General features: G+C 37.2%; 1 protein-coding gene and 1 non-coding gene across 2 annotated transcripts in view; one reads left to right on the top strand and one right to left on the bottom strand.

The window, feature by feature from the left end:
- Nucleotides 1-24,359, bottom strand: part of LOC121388454 (dual oxidase 1-like) — a 67,438-nt gene that overhangs the window by 42,861 nt on the left and 218 nt on the right. Inside the window, exons 2-10 of the mRNA XM_041519786.1 lie at nucleotides 20,175-20,264; nucleotides 17,698-17,859; nucleotides 7,703-7,878; nucleotides 4,558-4,777; nucleotides 4,052-4,218; nucleotides 3,055-3,145; nucleotides 1,050-1,149; nucleotides 297-396; nucleotides 49-142 (exon numbers count right to left, since the gene is read on the bottom strand). Coding sequence (XP_041375720.1) covers nucleotides 49-142; nucleotides 297-396; nucleotides 1,050-1,149; nucleotides 3,055-3,145; nucleotides 4,052-4,218; nucleotides 4,558-4,777; nucleotides 7,703-7,878; nucleotides 17,698-17,859; nucleotides 20,175-20,264 — 1,200 coding nt within the window. The remainder of the gene's footprint in view (nucleotides 1-48; nucleotides 143-296; nucleotides 397-1,049; nucleotides 1,150-3,054; nucleotides 3,146-4,051; nucleotides 4,219-4,557; nucleotides 4,778-7,702; nucleotides 7,879-17,697; nucleotides 17,860-20,174; nucleotides 20,265-24,359) is intronic.
- Nucleotides 22,906-23,069, top strand: LOC121389150. Its single transcript, XR_005960047.1, has one exon. It is a non-coding gene; the product is annotated as a U1 spliceosomal RNA (small nuclear RNA).

The raw sequence follows: 24,359 nt of genomic DNA, 5'->3' as shown, positions 1-24,359 counted from the left end.
CGCAGTATACAATGCTATGTATAATTAAATTCACCACGTCAACGTTACCTCTTATGTCGGCAGTGTAGTCGGCGTCTTCTCGCTCAGACAGCGTGTACACCAAACCTCGGACTATCGGATCAAAGTTGTCCCGAACCAAACCCTGTAATTAAAAGTATATTTACCCAACTGCTTCAAAAATATAGTTGTACCTCTGATTAAACATAAAGTTTCTTGCTTAGTATGTTTGATTTAACAAATTAACAAATCAAATGCAGACAAGGTAATATATAACTAGTGTAATATATTCCACCAACCTGTGAATCCCAGTACGTGTTGCACATTCTGAGACCGGTTACCGGCCGAGTCTTCCCATCTGGACCCCGTCCTGTTGTCGTGAGGTTACTACACGTTTCACTATAGACATAATAAACATTGCTGAGATTCAGAAAGCTGTTGGAATTATATTCATTAAATGAGCAGGGCCTAAAAATAAACACACCACAAAACCCACAAACCCACAAACCCACAAACAACCAACCAAAAAACAACAAAAACAAACAAACAAAAAACAAAACAAAACAAAATCTGCTCCGGCTAGACACACACACACACACACACACACAAAACCCCAACAAAACCCCCAAAAAATAAACCCGCTAATGACAATACATCGAAGAAACGATCTATGTACCTGGGCAGTGTTAAGATAAGAGAAATATCATAAAGAACATAAAAAGGGCCGAACAAATATTAAGTACCATACATATCGAATAAAAACAATATACTACAGTCTATGCTTTGTACAGCAAATGCAAAGTAGTATATTATCTAACATAGCTTAATGTAACAACTTGCAGATCTAAATTAATTAACTATGAAATACGTTTATTAAAACTAAATCAATTTTTTTTAAAAGAAGTGAGATTTGTTTTAATGTTTTTAAATTTATAATATCGTTAAACAAATCCTTCTTCTTTCTTAAACGTTTAGTTAAGTAAAGAACATTGTTTTAAATGTGATTCAGAACATTCACTTGGAGCCAGTGACATAATTACAAGTATTCTTACTTCATAAGCCAGACACCCGAGGGAACCAATGTGTGTCCATAACGCATGGCAGCTGTTGCGAATTCCTGTGATATTCCTGGCTGGACAGTCGAATCGTACTCTGAAATAATACGTTTTGTTATTTGTGTTTGTTTAAAGGGACATTCCCGAGTTTGCTGCAATTTTTAAGATGTTATCGACTAACAGAGACTTTTTAACGATTGCAATTACATATCAAATATATTTTTCTGCATAAAATATTAGTGACTGTATATTAAACGTGTTTCTGATCGTTCTAATATTTGTAATAGGTTAAATTTCATTTTATTTCCTAAAAAAAGTTTTTTTCGTACGTTCGAAATTATTTGAAGACAAAATCCACTTTGGGCTTCTTACAAATATTAAGACGACCAGAAACATATTGAATATACAGACACTGATATTCTAAACAAGAAAATATATTTAATATGTAAGTTTAATCGTAGAAATATTTTATTAGTCGGAAACATCTTACAATAGAGCAAACTCAGGAATGTCCCTTTAACGAAACGGCTAGCGCACACAGACTAATAATCGGCTATTGCATGTCAAACAGTTTGTAATTTTTTAACTCACAGTCTTTGAGAAAAGCTGCTACATATTTCCATTAGCAGCAAGGGATCTTTTATATCCAACACATACCATGGCCATTGAAATACCAGTCGTAGTGCACTGGTTAGGACTAGAAGAAGAAAAAAATAATCAGAGAATGGGTCCACTGAGGGGATTCGATCCTAAGACGCAAACACCTCAGACGAGCGCACTACCAACTGAGATAGAATCCAGAACCTGGGAATTGAAACTTGGGCAGCGTTCAGTCAGACCGAGGAGAAAAACGAACACCTGACTGGTTTATGCGCTTTATATGTTAAACCAAATGGCCACGTCGGGAACCAATCAAATAGTTCGCGAACGTTAGCGAAACGTTTGCATGCTTAACTCAACCCAGGCAAAACTAGAAACAGATGAACATAGGGTCAGTGTCACTTAGAGGACGCGTCACCGGACGTGCAATACATCATGGGGTCGAACCTCGAATTGCCTCTAAAATCCGGTTTTATGGATGGTTATAATGAATTTCGTTCTTTTTAATTGGGAAAATATAGTAGCTTGGTCGGTAGTGGGGTTTTCTTTGGAGGAAGACTGCCTTTCTATAATGCATGTTAGTGTACTTTAAAAGATATTTTGCACTCGGCCCTGCTTAGTGAGATATTTTCTTCTTCTAGCTAGTGCTTAACGACTGGTGTTGTTAAAGGCGTGTGGGGAAGTGACTATCATCTCCATTTGTTGTTATATGGTTTATCTGGTATGGACAATCACCGCAAGCACTTGAGTTGCGTGTCCAGGACATTGTGCTTGAACCTTCAACTCACATGGACTCGTGGATTTTATTATCCTGTTTTATCACTACTGGTATATTATTCTTTGTACGTTCCTCCGTCTGTCTGTCTGTCTGTCCGTCCGTCGGTCCGTCCGTCTGTCTATATGTCTGTCTCTGTATGTATGTTTATCTGCATGTCTGTCTGTATTCTCCCTTTGTGTGCATATTCTTTCACGTCTGATTGTGATTCTAAAAGTATTTCTCTGACTCTCATATGGACCGGCCTCGGTGGCGTCGTGGTTAGGCCATCAGACAACAGACTGGTAGGTACTGGGTTCGGATCCCAGTCGAGGCATGGGATTTTAAATCCGGATACCGACTCCAAACCCTGAATGAGTGCTCTGCAAGGCTCAATAGGTAGGTGTAAACCACTTGCACCGACCAGTGGTCCATAACTGGTTCAACAAAGGCCATGGTTTGTGCTATCCTGCCTGTGGGAAGCGCAAATAAAAGATCCCTTGCTGCTAATCAGAAAGAGTAGCCCATGTAGTGGCGACAGCGGGCTTCCTCTCAAAATCTGTGTGGTCCTTAACCATATGTCTGGCGCCATATAACCGTAAATAAAATGTGTTGAGTGCGTCTTTAAATAAAACATTTCTTTTTTACTCTCATATGCTGGAATAAGGTTGTTTCCAGGTGTGAAGTTCCCTCCTGAAATCTGAAGATAGGCAGGTAACCACTCGTACATCACAATGTTCTGAAATATAGACACAAAACGCGATTTTAAAAAGCTGAATTCATGTAGGTTTTGTAACAGACTAAACCAAAGTAATACACAAATAGAAAATGAACTGTTTTATAGATTACCGTACTGAAAAACAACACAAAAAATTGGACTGCTTATCACTTTATATGTAATTCATTGAGGACAATTCTTTTACTCTACTATTTTTGCATTATGTTAATATCATGGACATTATATTATGATTTACTTCACTGCCACCTTTAGGTTGCACTGTACCAAATAAATTCCCACAGGCGACAAAGAAATCACATGTGGTTAAAACACTATATGCAGTACTATATCAACCGAACTATTACCCATAAATATCAGTACTATAACCCCTCCCTCAGAGTATTAACTGAAGAAAGTGGAACGTTTCATGGCTCATTTTCGATGCAACCGGATGTTTTAACAAACCCCTAGTTTCGCACATAATTGTTGTATTCTATCCTGTCTGTGGGATGATGCATACAAAAGATCCCTTACTGCTAATGGAATGAAAAGTAGTGGGTTTTCTCTCTAAGACTATATGTCAAAATTACCAAATGTTTGACATCCAATAGCCGATGATTAATAAATCAATGTGCTCTAATGGTGTCTGTTAAATAAAACAAACTTTAACTTCAACAACTGTTGTACATAGATTTACACACGTTTCAAGCACAAAACTACTTCACATAGTGGTACTAGATGAAATAAAATTGCATGCATTTTATGTCCAGATGAAACTAAATTTCTTTTTACAACAAACACTGTGACATTTATAACCATGGCAGGACTTGTGGTATTAACTGCTCTATCAAAAGTTCAGTGCACCTCCACCTTTGACCCAGCCGGAAGTTAATTGGTATACTACTACCTTCAGCAAAGCAGACTAACCTGGAAATGAGCTGTGACTAGTTTTTTCGCCTGGTCGAACACCTTGTTATCTGACCAGCCAGAGTTCGCTAAAGATATATTACTAGCAACTATGTTATGCCAGCGAAACCATATTACTTGTAGAGACAGCAAAAATGGGTTTTCGTGACCACGTGTATTACCAATCTCTGTAAACAAAATAATGAATAACAATATCAGAATGAAAACGTTATAATTAAATAGTAAAGATAAATAAATGTATTTAACATATAAATGTATGCACACACGCCAAGAAAAATATGCAAACATAATATTGATTATTTTAATGTATCAGTCCAAACCAAACCAAACCGAACCCCAAACCCAATCCCAAAACCAAAAGAAATCTAAAATCAACTAAGCCAAAGTTAAAAGTTTTAGTACTTTAATTAAAATTAAACAAAAAAATGTTATAAATCGGATATTCTATATATTAGGTGGGCTTTTTATTTTGTAACAGGGACCAGAAATTACTTATTACTGCTTACCAAGAAATCGACCGACTGGTTTCATGGAGTTATCTCTGGGGATGGGAGGGTTTAACAGCGGTAGGCCGTCCTCATTACCGACAGGGAAACTGTCTTTACCGTCAGCCCGCTGTACGACAGACTTCAGTCGCCCGCCTTTAAACTCGCGCATTATGTTCGTCCACATTCGGCTATTTCCGTAAAGGAATTCGGCATCTAGGAATGGGGTAACGCCATTTTGCTGCAAATTAAAAAATTTAATGTACATGTGTATTTGAATATAACGTATTTATTGATCACATGAATCAATAATATGTTTTCAAATGCTTAGCTTCTGTACATGATACTATTTTTTAAAAGCAGGAAACCCCCCAAAAAACAAACATTTGCAAAATAATATGATTCCAAGCTAGTTAATGTGTATATCGTACACTGTAACTTACAGCCCAATGGGCTATTTCTCGTTTGCGTTTTGGACGGGAGGGGGGGGGGGGGGGGGGGGGGGTAGGGGCACAAGTCCATAAAGGGCATATATTGAAGGTCAATCAAACACCAGTGGGTAGAAATTGGGTTAATCAATAAAAATAAAAACCTTTAAAAAAAATATATATATTATTGCCCCAGATATTTATATATTGATAATGTCAGGGTTGGGGCCCTAAAATCATTATCTTACAATAGATACATAAATATAAAGTACATTCAATAGAATTACTAGTTAACTGAAACAGTCAAATTTGGAGCACAAGATTAATGACAGAATAAATATATAATAAAAAAGAATTTAAATATATAGACAGAGAGAAAAGAAGAAAAGAAAAAACCATATTTCCAAATATAAAAAACAAACGTCATTGGCTTTTAGGTTACAAAAAAAACACCCAGTATGTGTCTTTTATTGGAGTTAGTTTTAACTATTAAGGCTAAGTTTAATTTTCTAGACACCTTTGCCAAGGTGCCCAGTTTTCATCAAACTCTTTATGTGAACAGTTTTTATAGAGTATGTATTTCTCTATTTGTAATTACATTTTTAATTCCAGTTATATGAAGTATATTCCTTTGAAGTTTTGTTCTATATATATATATATATAATGCTTTACATTGACAATAAGCCAATTCACAAATTTATGATTTGTATGTATGCTGCCGAATAGAACCATACTTTTATCAAGCTGAATACATTCGTCTTTTTGCTGTAACCATTGTTCTATAGTTTTCCAAAGTTCACTGACTTTCGGGCAATCATAAAACAAGTGTTGCAATGTTTCTGGTTGCTGATTACAAAAGTTACAAGTACTGGAAGTAATATGCTTTATTTTATATAAAAACGAATTTGTTGGTATAATCCTATGTAAAATTTGATACTGAAACCATAGTAGAGTTGGGTCTTTCAAAATCATAAATGGCAGACTATAATATTTTGCCCATTTTGAAGTAGGAAAACAGCATCCTTCACGAGAATATTTCAATTGTGATGTAGGAACTACAGTAGCATTATTCAGTACTTTATATATTTCTCTACTTCCCGATTTGTTTTTCGCAAGAAGCTTTATTTTAGAAGAAAATACTGGATGTTTAGGTACTTCGTATGTTTGTTTATTTAGATTTGTTTTGTTTCGTATAAATAATTTGATTGTACATATTAAAGACGCATATTCTAAAAGATTTGATCGTATATTATATTTTGTATTAAAAGTGTTATAATCCATAAACTGCCCTTGGCTATCTAGTAAATCATATAAAAATATAACGCCTTTTTCAATGAAATTCTTAAATATTATATAGGTTTTCTGTCTATTAGTATATTACTATTATTCCAAATGAACAAACTTAGAATTTCTTCTTCATTTTGAAATGTTAATTTTTGTTGAAATAAAATCCAAATATTTAATACATCCTTCCAAAACATATTTTTAATTTTCTTTATCCTAAGCTGGATTAAAAAATCACCATGTATAACTAAGTCTTTGGTTGTTAAAACTGTTATAGACTGAAAAATATTTGCCAATTTAGAATTTGACCCAAGCAGTCTTTTTATCCAAGTCAGTTTTAATGCTGTAGAGAAATGTATAATATCTAACATTTTAAGCCCACCTTTTTCATAATCTTGCACTAGTATTGTTCTTTTCATCCGGTCAAGTTTGATAAAAGAATAAGCTTGATACTAATCACAGAGAGTTGTGTTTTACTTGGAACACAAAATACTGAATAACCCGCTATTTTTTTGTTTTTCATTAGTAGAATGAGATATGTTATATATACCATTTCACAAACAGAACAGCACATACCCCGGCCTTTGGTATACAGTCGTGATGCGCTGGCTGGAACGAGAAATTGACCAATGGGCCACCGACGTGGAGACCGTGCTATGTGCTGTCCTGTCTGTGGAAATGTGTATATAAAACAGCTACTGAGCACTGTTAATAGAAAACATTGGCGGCTTTCCTCTGAAAACTACGTGTCACAATTACCAAATGTTTAACATGCTATAAACACCGATTGATTAATCAATGAGCCCCAGCCAGTGCCCCACTGCTGGTATATCAAATACCATGGTAAGTGCTGTCCTGTGTATGGGGAAAGTGCATATAAAAGACCACCTGTTGTTAACAGAAAAATGTAGATGCTTTTCTCTGAAAACTAGATCTATGCGCCACACTTACCAAATGTTTGACATCCAATAAAGGCCAATTAATTACCAATGAGGTCTAGCGATGTCGTTAAAGGGACATACTCTAGTTTTTAAACACTAAGGTATATTTTTGACTATTAGAACCGTTTTTGATAACTGAAATCATACGTTACTTAGATTTTATTATTTCGATTATCCTGGTGTTTTTAATATAAAAAATGCATTTCTCATAGTTTTAAAAACGCAGAAGTCACAGTTATAGAGTCGAGTTCTAGTCTATTTTTAGAGGGTATTTCACCATTTCAAAGTCACCGACTCAGGTTTCACTCAATTGCAACTTTATCCAAATGTGTTACAGGTTTCTAGATTAACTAAACTTAGTGTGCATTTTTTGGGGCTAAAACTAGGGTCTGTCCCTTTAATAAATAAATCAATCAACCAATCAACCAATCAATCAATCAATTAAAAAAGAAAAAAAACCCAGAAGAAAAAACCCAAAACAAACAAACAAAACAACACTTTAACTTGACATACCTGTTGCCGTGGAACATTTGGCGATGTTCCTGTTCTAGCGCTGTATCCGGTTCTCTGGAACATCATGTTGTCGGCCGTGCGTCTGTACGGGTGTCCCTCGGGTATGGGGAGGTCGATGTATTCGGGCGGGCACCCGGGTCTTCGCGAGTCTACGATCTCGTCAACGACCAACTGACCTGCAGTGGAAACGTCCATGTTGTGATTTGCACTTATTCCTTTTTAGCTTGTTTGTTTACATATTTATTTCAAGGTAAATACGGAAAACTGACTTTTGTCTATTTATTTATTTACTTACTTACTTACTTACTTACTTACTTACTTACTTACTTACTTACTTACTTGCTTGCTTGTTTGTTTATTCGTTTGTTTTGTTTGTGTGGTTTGTTACTTATTTATTTGTTTGTTTGGTAGATTCGTTGGTTATTTATTTGTTTAGTTGGTTATTTATTTACTTACTTATTTACTTACTACTTACTTGTTTGTTTTTCCTTGCATTATTTGTTTGTTTGTTTTGTTGGTAAGTTATCTGCTTGGTTGGTTGGTGGCTATCTATCTATCTATCTATCTATCTATCTATCTATCTATCTATCTATCTATCTATCTATCTATCTATCTATCTATCTATCTATCTATCTATCTATCTATCTATCTATCTATCTACCTATTTATTTATTTATTTATTTATTATCTATCTATCTATTTATTTTTGTAATATTTTGTTTGTTTGGTTGGTTGGTTGGTGGTTATCTATCTCTATATTTATCTATTTATCTATCTATCTATCTACCTATCTACCTATCTACCTATCTATCTATCTATCTATATTTGTTGTATTTGTTTGTTTGTTTGGTTGGTTGGTGTTTATCTATCTATCTATCTATCTATCTATCTATTTTTATTTTATTTGTTTGTTTGTTTGTTTGGTTGTTTGTTTGTTTGTTTGTTTATACATACAAATAATTTCACTCTAAGAGCAAACGCCAATCTTCACTAGGGTGAATATTTCTGTTTTATTTATACTGACCAATGGTTTTACAAATTGCAAATAAAATAGAACAGTTTGCTATTTGCAAAGCACTTTTCCATTATTTTTACATCAAGCCAAAATAACCGACAAATAACATTAACAAACAAACAAACCCAAACAACAATAACAACAAAACCCCACATGTATAATAGAGGCTGGTATTATTTATACTAATATTAATAAGTGTGAAAAGTGAGCGAATAAAGAAAACCAGGAATATAACCATATTAAATAAAACTAACTTCCCCTTTAGTATTAAAAAAAAAATCTTTGATCTTTTAATAAAAATATTCCTTCTGTTACATTTTTATGATGTCATTTAATATATTCAGAAGGAAGCTATTTAGTCTCTCCTTATTGAAAATTAATGATAAAAAAATATATATCTACTTGTTAAAAAGGAGGTATACTGCCGTTTTATTACACCGATTATTCAGATAGAGATCATGGTATTGTAATGTTCGTTCACACACTGCTTTTCTAGACCATAATTCATAGGAGTCGCCATAGGAAGCTACGTTGGCGTATTTCACCTGTAACTGAGGTTGCATTAGCAGACAGTTGGTCTAGTTAGTATAGTTCCAATGTTTGAAGGGACATCCAATAGTCGATGATTAATACATCGATGTGCTCTAGTGGTGTCGTTAAACAAAACAAACTTTTAAAGAAACTTAAAGGTACTATCCTGTGTTTGCTGCATTGTGAAATGTGTCCGACTAATAAAATATTTTAACAACTAAAAACTCAATCTGATTAAAATTAGCCCTACTGGTCTACCAGTAGATCTAACAGCATTGCGTGGACTCCCATGTCCAGGTGACATTTCATCTATAAATATCAGTAATATCGACCAAATACACTTCGCCTTTTATAACGTTATTCGGGAGCACAATCTAATTAAAATTAGCTCCACTGGTTAATTATTATTATATTACCTGTGGATCTAACAGCACCCCGTTGGAACTCATGTCCAGTTGACCTTTCATTCGACCAATCAAAACCTTACTTGCCAAATAATGCCAGTGATTTGAAAAGAATTTTAAAACATTCGGGATTATGCCTAGGGTATATGAAATGATTCGGGTGAATTACGAAGTATGCCAGAAACTAATTTCAATATAACATTTTATATAAAATTCGTTTCAAGATGAAAAAAACCCCAAACCCCGTGATGGTATAGCCATAAAATCTGTTTATACTAGTATACAATCCAGAGTTTATTACTGCACTTTTCCCCCTGTTTTTTAATGTTGAAATAGACCAACAAGTTTGCCTAATTTTAATTAGATTGCTAAAAACCAAGGACACAGTATTATAGGCAGACAAAAGGTCAGTTTTAAACTTTCCTTATTTATCCTGTGGGAGGACTCCTACCCACTACCCCCATCGCTAGGTACTGATTTGGTCTATAGAGGACACCTAGTATTAACCGGTCTATAACGGACATTTCGAACATGATCCTTTAGTACATAATATAAATGTGTATTTTTCCTCTTCACTTAAAGGGACATTCCTGAGTTTGTTGCATTGTAAGATGTTTCCGACTAATAAAATAGTTCTACGATTAAACTTACATATTAAATATATTTTCTTGTTTAGAATATCAGTTTCTGTATATTCAATGCGTTTCTGGTCGTCTTAATATTTGTAAGAAGCCCATACTGGATTTTGTCTTCAAATAATTTCGTACGTACGAAAAATATATTTGATATGTAATTGCAATCGTTAAAAATTCTCTGTTAGTCGATAACATCTTAAAAATTGCAGCAAACTCAGGAATGTTCCTTTAAGTAATCGGTATAGGTAGGTTCCACGATAAGTAAACAAGTAAGTAAATAAGTACGTGAACAGTATATAAGTAAGTAAATAAGTACGTAAACAGTATGTAAGTAAGTAAATAAGTACGTAAACAGTATGTAAGTAAATAAATACGTAAACAGTATGTAAGTAAATAAGTACGTAAACAGTATGTAAGTAAGTAAATAAGTACGTAAACAGTATGTAAGTAAGTAATAAGTAAGTAAATAAGTATGTAAATAAGTAAGTAACAGGCACGGTGGAAGCAGCTAGATATGGGGGTGGGGGGTGGGGCTGACTGAGATCGATGGCGCAAAGCGCGCGAGTTTCTATGGGGGTTCGGGGTATGCTTCACCGTAAACGTTTTGATTTAGAATTGTTGGCGGGCGAAAGCCCCCCCCCCCCCCCCCCCCAGCCCCCTGCTCCGCCGGGCCTGAGTAAGTAAAAACAATTAAAAATACATAAATATATAATAAATAAATAAATGTATTACATCTTCCACAATATAGTAGTATCATCATCTCAATTCACAATTAAATATGTTAGCTTTTGGCAGTCTGTAATCTCGTGATCGTTTTTAATGCGTATTTTACTGCCCAGGTTTTTTTTTTACAGCAGTGGCTGACAACCGGGTGTTTCACTCCAACCGATTTAATGCAACGAACCAAGTCAACTGTTTTCGGAGCCCCGTTCACCGATATTTGTTTTTGTAAAATATTGACATGACTAACATATATATAATAAAAAATATAAATATTGGGTCATTCGGTAAATGTTTCTCACATTTTGAAGTTGATTAGTAGGAAAAGTACACAAAAAATTAAAGATCTGCACAAACCATTGATAACTCCCATTTATTATATAAATTATATAAATTTTCGGCCAAACAGTCATTTTGTTTGGTCAGTTAACGTTTTATTCAGGCTTTCTTTTCACTGAAATAAGTGTTATTCCAAATTGGCAAACAGACCCCCTTCTTTTTCCCTTTCCTTTTGGGTATAAACCATGGCTATGTCGGGGCGGGACGTAACCCAGTGATAAAGCGTTCGCTTGATGAGAGGTCGGTCTGGGATCGGTCCCCGTCGGTGGGCCCATTGGGCTATTTCTCGCTCCAGCCAGTGCATTACGACTGGTATATCAAAGGCCGTGGTATGTGTTATCCTGTCTGTTGGATGGTGCATATAAAAGATCCCTTGCTGCTAATCGAAAAGAGTAGCCCATGAAGTGGCGACAGCTGGTTTCCTCTCTCATTATCTGTGTGGTTCTTAACCATATGTCCGACGCATATAACCGTAAATAAAATGTGATGAGTGCGTCGTTAAATAAAACATTTCCTTCCTTCTTCTTACATGGCTATGTCAGTTCTAACCCACAGCGAGTGTGTTCAAAACTTACTTGAATGTAAGCACGTTAAACCAGTTGATTGCTTCATTGACCGAAAGCTTATTTTCTCTCTTGTGACAAAACTGTCTGGCGAATTCAGAGATTGTAGCCACGATAGGCATGCTTGAACACTTTTCCATACTACAAAGCTTGCTTCTAAAATGGTGCACGATACAAAATGAACATGCAGTGTCAACCAATTTTTTTAAAATAAAAGCTATAACATTGAGAAACCACTCAACATTTGCAGTACGTACTAAATAGATAGATAGATAGATAGATAGATAACTAGTTTAACGTGCTCTTATACTACTAGGGTTTCGAACACGCCCATCCAGAGTCCAACCTCCGATAAGATCGGTGGCCTAACTCGGGACTACGTACTAAAAAAGGTTGGGGAGGGATTTAGCACAGTTGGTTGAGTGCTCGCTTGAGGTGCTTGCGTCGCAGGTTCCAGCCAGCTCTGTAGATCCATTCTCTCTCTCTCTCTCTCTCTCTCTCTCTCTCTCTCTCTCTCTCTCTCTCTCTCTCTCTCTCTCTCTCTCTCTCTCTCTCTCTCTCTCTCTCTCTCTCTCTCTCTCTCTCTCTCTCTCTCTCTCACACACACACACACACACACACACGCTCTATCGTTCTCTGTATAACTGTATGTCTGTGCCTCTGTCTGTCTCTTTCACACCCATATCTCTATATCTGTTTCTGTCTGTCTGTCCCTGTGTGTATGTATGTCTCTGTCCGTCTGTCTCTGTATGTTTTTCTGTCGGTCTGTCTCTGCCTGTCTGTCTCTCTGTCTGTCTCTGTCTGTCTGTGTCTGTCTGTCTCTGTCTCTCTCTCTCTCTCTCTCTCTCTCTCTCTCTCTCTCTCTCTCTCTCTCTCTCTCTCTCTCTCTCTCTCTCTCTCTCTCTCTCTCTCTCTCTCTTTCTCTTTCTGGAAGTTCATTTAATCATAGACTATGTTAGAATATGTTTGGACAATCGCCTATCATTTGAAGTACATGTGCGTACAGTAGAAGTTGACTAGCTTCTTAATATTAGTATTTGTTTTCAACTGCTTCATTTTTTTTTTTTGCCGTGGGCGTTTTCTTAATCGCAGGGGTTGTTCATATGTGGAATCATGTTTATATGGTAAAACCTTTGCCTACATGTATCGGAAAATGAGAATATAAAAGCATTATTTTCAAACTTAGTTTGGCGACAAAATGGCAGGTGAAAAATGTATCCCCCCCCCCCCCCCCAAAAAAAAAAAGAAAAAAAAAAGAATAATAAAAGAGTATATAGCCATTTTCTCCTATTATACCGTCAATGTCGTTTTCTATAATTATATTCAGAAGACACGTTATATAGCCATTTTCTCCTATTATACCATCAATGTCGTTTTCTATAATTATATTCAGAAGACACGTTTTATAGCCATTTTCTCTTATTAAACCTTCAATGTCGTTTTCTATAATTATATTCAGAAGACACGTTATATAGCCATTTTATCCTATTATACCGTCAATGTCGTTTTCTATAATTATATTCAGAAGACATGCTATATAGCCATTTTCTCCTATTATACCGTCAATGTCGTTTTCTATAATTATATTCAGAAGACACGTTTTATAGACATTTTCTCTTATTACGCCGTCAATGTCGTTTTCTATAATTATATCCAAAAGACACGTTAAGGCTATACATAACGGATCTCTTTTACATGAAAGTACCAGGAAGTGTACTTCCTTAAAAAGTTAAGAAAAACTTTAACTTCAAAGCGGTACCCTGTAAGCGTGTTTGTAAGTTTCTTAGTTTAGGTTTATTGACACACATTAAACTTTGTTGCCAATGGAAAATATTTGTGACTCATTCCTGCTTGGAAACTGCTTGTGTTAATCGTATTCAGTCTTTTCACGAACACGGATTCTGATTCATATCATTGCGTGAGGAACGCGCGTATCATTCATTACCTAGCGGTATATAGTAAAAGTGAGGAATGCCGTTTAAACATGTTTTATGACTCAGTCAAACCCGGATGCCGTTGTTCCGGTTCGCGTTGCTTAAAAGGAAAATCCGCAATCGGCTCCGACAGACACGATATTCCTGTCCGGCGTGATTCGGTTAGTTCCTTGATTCCAAATTTGTTCTCATTCAGTCCAATCTAATTAAAATTAGTTCCACTGGTTAATTACTATTACCTGTGGATCTAACAGAACCCCGTTGGAGCTCATGTCCAGTTGACCTTTCATTCGACCAATCAAAACCTTACAAAATCATGCCAGTGATTTGAAAACAATTTGAAAACGTTCGGGATTATGCAAAGTGCAAAGCCAAACGATTACATGTTTTGGTTCACTAAAAGTGTTACCTATAGATGACAGTCAGCGGCGGATCCAGAAAATCCATAGAGGGGGAATGACAATAGAGGGGGAATGACATGAGGCGGAATGACAAGGGAACTTTGGAGAAGGTTTGGAGGGGATAAAAATCAATATATAATAAAATTATAACTGTCGCAAAATGTAGGGGGCGGGCCCCTGGGGCCCCTTAGATCCGCCTCTGGCAGTATATCAAACAGTATCACAGCGGGGCAAAGTTCAAGGTGCACTCAACTTTCTATCCCACAGTTAACGCTACCAGTCCTGCCATTGGCGATAAATGTGACAGGGTTTGTTGTCATGAAATGTTGTTTCATCTGGCCAGTAAATTCCTATAATTTAATATGAACTTGTGTCATTATACCAACTACTAAACATGTTGAGCTTGAAACACATGTACTATCATCTTCCGATATTTTCTACGCCCCATTGACATAAGTATGTTTTTTTTATTATTGGAGGGGGCACCCACAGTTGGAGAGGCACCCATACTGTCTACGGCGTATATTCTGAGACGACAGGCAAAGTTCGGGGGTGATTGGGAGGGCGGGGGACTTGGCCACCCTGGTTAGGCCATAGATCGAGTGTCCTCTTGCCTGATTGTTTTTCGAAAGTGCGCCTGAATTGCAGAGTATGTTAGACACTTTGTACATATACTCAAACAAATGGAATTTAAAAGTAAATATTAATAAAAGTAAAATTGTAGTATTCAGAAAAGGTGGAAATATGAAACCTGAAGAAAGGTGGACATACCACGAAACCGATTTAGAAATTGTTGACAGTTTTAACTATCTTGGGGTCTGTCTTCAATATAATGGAACATTTAATACCGCTCAGAATGTAATATGCAACCAAGGTAGAAACGCTATGGCTGCTCTATTTGGTAAAACTAGTAACTATTTCTTAAATGCAGAAACATTACTATCACTGTATGATACATATGTTAGTAGTATTTTAAATTATGGCTGTGAAGTTTGGGGTTTTAACAAAGCAAATAGTCACGAGATCCTACATTTACAATTCTGTAAACGTATTTTAGGCGTGAAAAGGAGCACTACTAATATGATGGTCTATTTTGAATTAGGTAGATCACCTTTGTACATAAGTAGGAACATCCGTATGGTTAAATATTGGATAAATTTGTTGAATACAAATAACTGTATTTTGAAAGAGTGTTATAACACCCTATATGACGAGTGCATAAGAAAACCACGTTCTGTTAACTAGGTTAGTCAAATAAGAGACCTGCTTCTCACTAATGGTTTTGGTCACATATGGTGTAATCAAAATGTAGAAAATCGCAATACATTTATATCACTATTCAAACAGAGAATGACTGATCAATTTATCCAATCTATGTATGCTGTATTCAACAATTCTCCAAAATGTCTGTTATACAAATTCGTTGTTAATAATTATTACTTACAACCTTATCTTAAGAAACCTATTGCCTTGAAATACAAACATATTTTGAGTAAATATAGATTATCTTCCCATAATCTCTTTATAGAAACGGGCAGATACCACAATATTGACAGGAATAATAGAATTTGTCGTCTATGCAATATGAATGTAGTAGAAGACGAATATCACTTTGTTCTAGTGTGTCCTTTCTTCAGTAACATAAGAGATAAATATATTAAACCTTTTTATTACAATAAACCATCAACATTTAAATTAACGCAACTACTGTCCAGCGACAATTCAAAACAGCTAATTAAATTGTGTAAGTATTTGAAAACTGCTACCACGCATAGAACAGACAACATTGATACATGACATATGCTATTATTGTATATTATTGCTATGCATGCATTACCCATTTACTATAGAATTTGATCGGTTGTAAACCGATGCTACATACCATTCCCCGCAGTGTGCACATTATATTATTTTATATATAAATATGTATGTATGCCTACAAAATGTATATTTTTTGGCAAAAATAAAATGTGTGTTTATGCCTTATTCTGTTATATGTGAGAATAACATACAATAGAATAACGACAGAGGACACTCGAGCTAGTTAGGCCAGTGCTTCGCCCCAATCGTTGCTGATACCAACCCGGAATAACGGGACTAATCCGAGCACGGAAAGGTCATTTATTCAAGGTGGATATAATGTAAACTGTTAAAGGGACATTCCTGAGTTTGCTGCATTGTAAGATGTTTCCGACTAATAAAATATTTCTACGATTAAAATTACATATTACATATATTTTCTTGTTTAGAATATCAGTGTCTGTATATTCAATGTGTTTCTGGTCGTCTTAATATTTGTAAGAAGCCCAAACTGGATTTTTCTTTAAAAATATATATATATTTTAGGAAATAAAATCAAATTTAACGTAGTACAAATATTAGAACGATCAAAAACACGTTTAATATACAGCGACTAATATTTTATGCAGAAAAATATATTTGATATGTAATTACAATCGTTAAAAAGTCTCTGTTAGTCGATAACATTTTTAAAATTGCAGCAAACTCAGGAATGTCCCTTTAAATACATCACGTCCGGTCTTCGCGATGACAAACATCTTCAATTTACTTTAGAGGCATACTGTCACGGATTTAAGCACCATATTTCTCTAAAAATGGATAATAAATACAAATTGCATTAATTGTTGGAAAACAAATCTAGCTATCGCATCACTTTAACTGAACCATGATGGAATGAAATCCATGTCAACCCTCTCGGCAATTTTAGTTTTTGAATTATAGACCATTGCCATAATTCAATTATTTTTACAACATAGCATTAATAAATGGAGTATGGTGGTTATGAAGATGGTTGAATGAAGTACATTTAGGGACAAATCAAATAATTTTTGTTCAGGTAATACTTTGTTAGACGATTAAATAGGTCAGTGGTCTGTGACACTATGCCTTTAAAGTCAATATCGCACGACAGTTACCTTCTAAATAACCCAAAAAATACTGTCCCAAAATACATTGAATTTGACACTAGCGTTACTTGTATACACAGTTCCTGGTCGGCATAAGTCCTATCTCTTGTTTTCAAGAAAAATTATATAATTAAGACTTCGTAGCCATAATTTGAACCAGAGTAAAATAACTTCATTAAGTTTTAGCTATCGCTAGCAGTTTGAAATATTTACAAAACAGCTTAATAACAATGAAGGATGGCTTTAAATTCTAATAATCCATGAGCCAGACAAACGTTGACTAACAAAAAATGGGACTAAAAAACATTATGGTTTTCAGTTAGCCTCATGTCTAAACTATATGAAAACATGTAATGGATATTTCAGAAGCCCAGCTAAATATGAAAATGACGGCCATTTTTGTTTTTTTAATGGCGGCCATTTTGTCTATCAGTTAACATATATCAAGAATTAACCTCATACTTCAAAATTATAGACCTAATCCCGCAGATAATTTCATAACTTATTTTTAAAGTTCTAAACTCACCAAAAAAGGCTAGTAACGCATTTCGCCCCCTAAGAGAGCCGAGACCGTCGACACCTTTATGTATTTTCTCGCTGATGTCCAGGGGGTTGGGTCGGGTCCCTCCGGCCGACTCGAACACGCGGTCGCTGTAGTCCGGAGGTGAGAGCCGCAGCAGAAGACTTCCTGCAGGAAAGACAATCCAGTTACATTTCATTAAAGTTTTTGTTATTTTTTTCTTTATCAGTATACACGTGCTTGTTTTGTTTTGTTTTATTTTGAGTTGTTTTGTTTTGTTTTTTTGTTTTGTTAAATAATTTTTTTACCATTTTTTTAAAAACTTTTTTATTTACTGTTAAATTTTAAACAATGTTTTGCTCGAAAAGCCACCCAACATTTTAATACCCACTTGTCATACATGGGTTAAAGAGACTGTACCTAGTTTGCATGTGTTGCAACTTGTAACACGTTTTCGACTATTAAAAAGAGCCTTTTCATTATACAGAATTAATATAATTTGTTTAGAGTGTCCGTGTCTGTATATATACAAGGTAGCCTAATTCGATTTTGGTCTTTAATAATTTTGTTTTTAAAAAACATTAATAAGGCAAAATGAAGTTTTAAAACATTAGGGCACTGACGTAGCCAGCATTTTATATGGGGGGGGGGGGGGGGGGGGCACCCACATTGGGGTTTGAGCACCAACACTGTTTATGAGTCTTGTTATGGGAAAACAGGCAAATATAATTGTGGTGTGAAAACCCCCCAAAAAGATGTGAGTGGGGGGGGGGGGGGGGGGGGGGGTGGTGAGGTGGTGCCCTCATCCTGGCTACATATACGTCAGTTCACTAGGGCAACCACAATCATACTGAACATAAAGCTACTGATATTCTAAAATTAAAAAATATATATTTTAAAAAGTTTTTATATATATATATATATTTTCCTCAATATTTAAAAATGCGATATTAGTCGGAAAAATCTTAAAATGGCGGCAGACTCAGGGACAGTCTCTTTAAAGTTGATGGAGTAAACAAATACGTGACGTAATGAGATTTGTTCAAAGATGGGAAGACAGGAAAGAGACCCATTGTCCACCCACTTGCTGAGTACTATAGTATATAACACGCCACTCCGCTACTTGGTCCATGTGGCTCACGGATGAACTCGTTCAGGAAATACGAACCGATGTTGGTCAGTAGTCAAATGGTGCGAAATCAACATCCACGCAACCAACGTGTATACACACATATACATACACACCAGTGGATCATCATACCCGGGGGTGGGTGGGTGGGGGATTTATCACAGACGGTAGATCTCCCCACATAGGTGTTTAGGTCATAGGATCAAATCCAACCAGTGTCCCACGAATAGTATATCAAAGGCCGTGGTATGCATAGAAAAGATACCTTACTGCAAATGTGGAAGAAAAAACCCCCCACCAAAAAAAGGCTCTAAAGAATTGAACAAAACTATAGCACAAACGCAACATGCAATATATGTAATCTAACACTCATATTCAAATTCAGTCAGATGGGTTTGGATAAGGGTGTCATATTTCTTCTTGGAGCGCTTATACTAGTTACGTTAACTTGTAAATGATCCATCCATAACTGGTTCAACAAATGCCATGGTTTGTGCTATCGTGCCTGTGGGAAGCGCAAATAAAAGATCCTTTGCTGCTAATCGGAAAGAGTAGCCCATGTAGTGGCGACAGCGGGTTTCCTCTCAAAATCTGTGTGGTCCTTAACCATATGTCTGACGCCATATAACCGTAAATAAAATGTGTTGTGTGCGTCGTTAAATAAAACATTTCCTTCTTTGTAAATGATCCAACTAAAAGGTCCATGGCGTCAGATTTAGAAATATGTGTGCTTTTTTAGTCACGGTACATTACGACCGTTTGTCGAAAATTTACAATCTGTTCTATATATAAACAGGACAGGGCTAGAGCAGGGTTAAACCAAGATGAGCGACCATCAAAATTAACAGAGGCGGATCTGAGGGGAGGGGTAGGGGCCCGCCCCCCTTAAATTTTGCGACAGTTATAATTTTATTACATATTAATTTTCTTTCTTTTTTTACGATCCCTCTCCAAACCTCCCCCAAAGTTCCCTTAGTATTCCGCCTCATGGCATTGGCCACCCCTCCCCCCCCCCCCATGGATTTTCTGGATCCGCCACTGATTAATATAAGTGGTGTACTGTAAACACAATCGAAAACGAAAATCGTGTTTGGCAAATGAGGTAAAATAAATATTGTATAGGTTGCAGGGAAGTAAATCATAATACACTGTCCACCATATTAATATAAATCTAAAACAGTGGAGAACGAGTACTACATACGTGCGCAACACAACGCTGATTGGTCAATTTACTTCCCTGCTACTTATAACATGGCTTCGCTCAGCATCACTTGGCTTAAATAAAGTTGTACGGATGGGCCTACAGAATGAATGAAGTCTGTTTTTCTTCATCTATTCTTTTGTTAACACTAACCTGCCGCTCCCCAGTCCGGTTGAAAGAGATTGTTATAGAAGCCATTCTGCGGGTGAAGTTCCGGATCGTTTGTTTGCTGAGCAAATGGTCCTGGATAACGGGAAGAAAAACGGAATCAACACAAAACATTTCTTTACTTAGAGAACAACAAGAAACACCATATATATATATATATATATATATATATATATACTTAACTCCAAAAGAAACGCGAAAATTTTAAAATATTAAAAAACCCACATTTGAATAAACTATGTACAAATCGATTAAGTTGACCAATAGCCATCTTGTCAGCGTATCCAATTCCACATAACGCATGAAAAAAACGAGTACAGTGTGACGTCACGCACGTGCTGAAATTGACGACCAAAATCGATCTGGAATGCAAAACGGGTGGATCATGAAAGATGCGAATTGCACGTGAAACACTACCAGGCCTGGGTATAAAAGAAACGCCAGACAGCAATGTTCAACTCATTTTACGAGTAGCGATACAACGATGTCACGACTTAACGCTGATTCAACGATGTCACGACTTAACGCTGATTCCAGACATAGAGCTTTGGGGAATTTGGAGGCCGGAATGGATGCCAGGCAGGTTGCACGTGCTTTCGGTGTCCATGTCTCGACAATCTACCGTCTCATAGACCGATTTCTACAGAACAACAACGTCGTCGACCGTCCACGTAGCGGCCGTCCCAGAGTGACGTCACAGCGCCAGGACCGTTACATCGTCCGAACTCACATGCGTGATCGGTTCGTACCAGCCACCACAACAGCCCGGCAGACAGTGGGAACCCACAACCGCCCCGTTTCCTACACCACGGTACGACGTCGTCTGATCGCCATCCATCTGAACTGTCGTCGACCGTACATTGGACAACGTCTCACACAGCGACACCGCCTTGCACGACACAACTGGGCTGTTCTGCATCGACAGTGGCGGAACCGACAGTGGCAGAACATCGTCTTCTCCGACGAAAGCCGCTACTGCTTAGATAGGGCCGACGGTCGTATGAGGGTGTGGAGGCGTCGAGGTGAGCGCTTCACAGATGCGTGTGTTATGGAGAGGGACCGTTGGGGAGGGCCTTCCGTCATGCTGTGGGGTGCCATATCCTGGGGACGTCGTGTACAACCTGTCATCTTCGACAACAACGGCCGAGGACGCGGCAGGGGCGTCACAGCACAGCGCTACATCGACGAAGTGCTCACGCCTGTGGTGGTGCCTTTTTTCGCGGGTCACCGTCAGATGGTTTACCAGCACGACAACGCCAGGCCACACACGGCACGGGCCACCCAGGCATTCCTGGCACAGCACAACATCATCACAATGGACTGGCCAGCTTTAAGCCCGGATCTGAACCCCATCGAGCACTTGTGGGACGAGGTTCAGCGCATGATGAACCAACGCCCTGCTCCCGTGGTGACACAGCAGCAGCTCCGCCAGGCCGTCGTGGACACCTACAACAACGTGCCCAGGGCTTTATCAGGAACCTCTTCCTCTCCATGGGTAGGAGGTGTGCGGCGGTCATGGCCAGCAATGGCGGACACGCCCGCTATTAGTGGACATGTTTGAGTGGCATGTGACGCCATTGAAGAAGCGCCATGGCCTTGACATTTCAAATGACAATGCGACCTCGATTTTTAACATGTCAATAACATGAAATCTCATCTTTACGAATTGTTTAAGTTTTTCATAGAAACGATTATTTTAAGAACTTTGGGACGTATTTCAATGAGTGCACTCAAAACCTCCAATCTACGTATTCGCGTTTCTTTTGGAGTTAAGTATATATAACCAGTGCGGGTCCGGATCTAATTATAGCTCGGGGCCATTGGCTCGTGCAATGATGCCTTCGATACCGGCATCGGTGGCGTCGTGGTAGGCCACCGGTCTACAGGCTGGTAGGTACTGGGTTGGGATCCCAGTCGAGGCATGGGATTTTTAATCCAGATACCGACTCCAAACCCTGAGAGTGATCCGCAAGGCTCAATGGGTAAGTGTAAACCACTTGCACCGACCAGTGATCCATAACTGGTTCAACAAAGGCCATGGTTTGTGCTAGCCTGCCTGTGGGAAGCGCAAATAAAAGATCCCATGCTGCTAATCGGAAAGAGTAGCCCATGTAGTGGCGACAGCGGGTTTCCTCTCAAAATCTGTGTGGTCCTTAACCATATGTCTGACGCCATATAACCGTAAATAAAATGTGTTGAGTGCGTCGTTAAATAAAACATTTCTTTCTTTCTTTGATGCTTTCGACATTACATATCCAGGGCCGTAGCTAGGGATTTTTGTGGGGGGGGGGGGGGGGGGCAACTGAGTAGTTAAGTCTAAAACTCCTTAAACGGTTAAGGAGAAGGCCCTGATATCAGCTATAATAATTAGTTAGTGGTAAAATGTGCACAAAAATGTAGAACAAATAGACAACAACAAAAAACAAATAGATGTGGACCTACCGGCTTGTAGCTTTGGAAAGCCAGGCCCGCTAACAGGGTTAAGATACTTTAATTGATTTTAATAAATTTTTAAGCATACACTAATTTTAAAAACACAACAAACAACATTAGCATGCATTAAATATTTTAAATCATAATACAAGCACTGACACTCTTATTGTACATATTATCTATAAGTTTTAATGAGAACCCGGTTATTGTAACTAGGTAGGATTATGTGAATAAATGGGGCACTCGACATGTTAGGGACTGCCTGAAACAAACAAAACAAAAAAAAAAAAACTGCTACGGGAGGCACCATGATCCGCCAGGTGGTCCTCCCAGGGCGAGGCCTAACCATTGCACTTCGGTTGGGCTGACCCCTGCGATCGCCCCAAATGTGGGCGACTCGAGTACGACATTTTTTAATGTGGAGGTCTGCGTTCGCGCTAACCCCCGAAATCAAAACTAAAAATAGTTCCAATAAACATCTTTCATATAAAGTTTTAAAATAGTATATAACAATTTGAACATATTATATTATCACGAACAGACCTGAGTACACCGGACTATCAGTTTGGTTTTAAAAGTGGGACATCCACCGATATATGTTTATTTGCTTTTAAGGAAGTTATTAACTTTTACATGTTACAAGGTAGTCCTGTGTACGTTTGCTTTTTGGGTGCGACAAAAGCCTTTGACCGAGTAAATCACTGGACATTATATATGACACTTTTGAAAAAAGGCGTGCCTACTTTTGTAGTTCGCTTTCTCAAAGCATGGTATTTAACCCAATTGTTTAGTGTAAAATGGGGTGCATATATTTCCTGTAAGTTTAATGTAACAAATGGCGTCCGTCAAGGTGGGGTAATGTCACCCTTATTATTTAATATATATATTGATGACCTTAACCTACAGTTGTCAAGATGTGCAGTTGGGTATAATGTTGGTGGGGTGTTTCTAAATAACTTCAGTTTTGCTGATGATATGTCACTTCTTTGCCCATCTATTTCTGCATTAAGAAAAATGTTAACGATTTGCGAGAAATTTGCAGAAGGTTATGATATTATATATAATACAATGGAAACTGTTTGTATGTGTATTGAGCCAGAAACTCTGAAGTTGATCAATGTACATTCGATATATTTGTGTGGTGATGTACTGAAATTTGTTGACAACTATAAATATCTAGGTCATATTATATGCAAAAACATGAAAGACGATAAAGACTTTAAACGACAGTATAGCGCCCTCTGTGTACGTGCAAACATGTTGTTGCGGCGATTTGCAAAATGTTCAGAATCTGTTAAAACACAATTATTTGTGAGTTATTGTAGTAATTTGTACGCGGGTGCATTATGGGTGAAATTTACACAGGATACCATGAAGGATCTTAACATATGTTACAATAATGTATACCGATGGATGATCGGACAACGACGACCATACAGTGCCAGCAAGATGTTTGTCAGTCATCGAGTAAAAAGCTTTGGTGTTTTAATTCGCTCAACAGCATATTCGCTGAAGAGCAGAATCGAAACAACTTCAAACGACCTACTTGCCCACCTGCGGTGTACAACTGTGTACGTCAAATCTGTGTGTAAATCGCTGGCACAAGCTGCTGTATATTATGTAATCAGTTTTGTATGTGATGTTTATATATGTTCTATGGATCTCTGATCTGAAATAAAAATCTACTATTATTATTATTATTATTATTATTATTATTATATATCACTTTGAACACAC

Source organism: Gigantopelta aegis, chromosome 2, assembly GCF_016097555.1.
Source record: "Gigantopelta aegis isolate Gae_Host chromosome 2, Gae_host_genome, whole genome shotgun sequence".
Classification (NCBI taxonomy): Eukaryota; Metazoa; Mollusca; class Gastropoda; order Neomphalida; family Peltospiridae; genus Gigantopelta; species Gigantopelta aegis.
The sequence above is the reverse complement of the archived record's forward strand: the minus strand, read 5'-3'. Positions and strand labels throughout refer to the sequence as shown.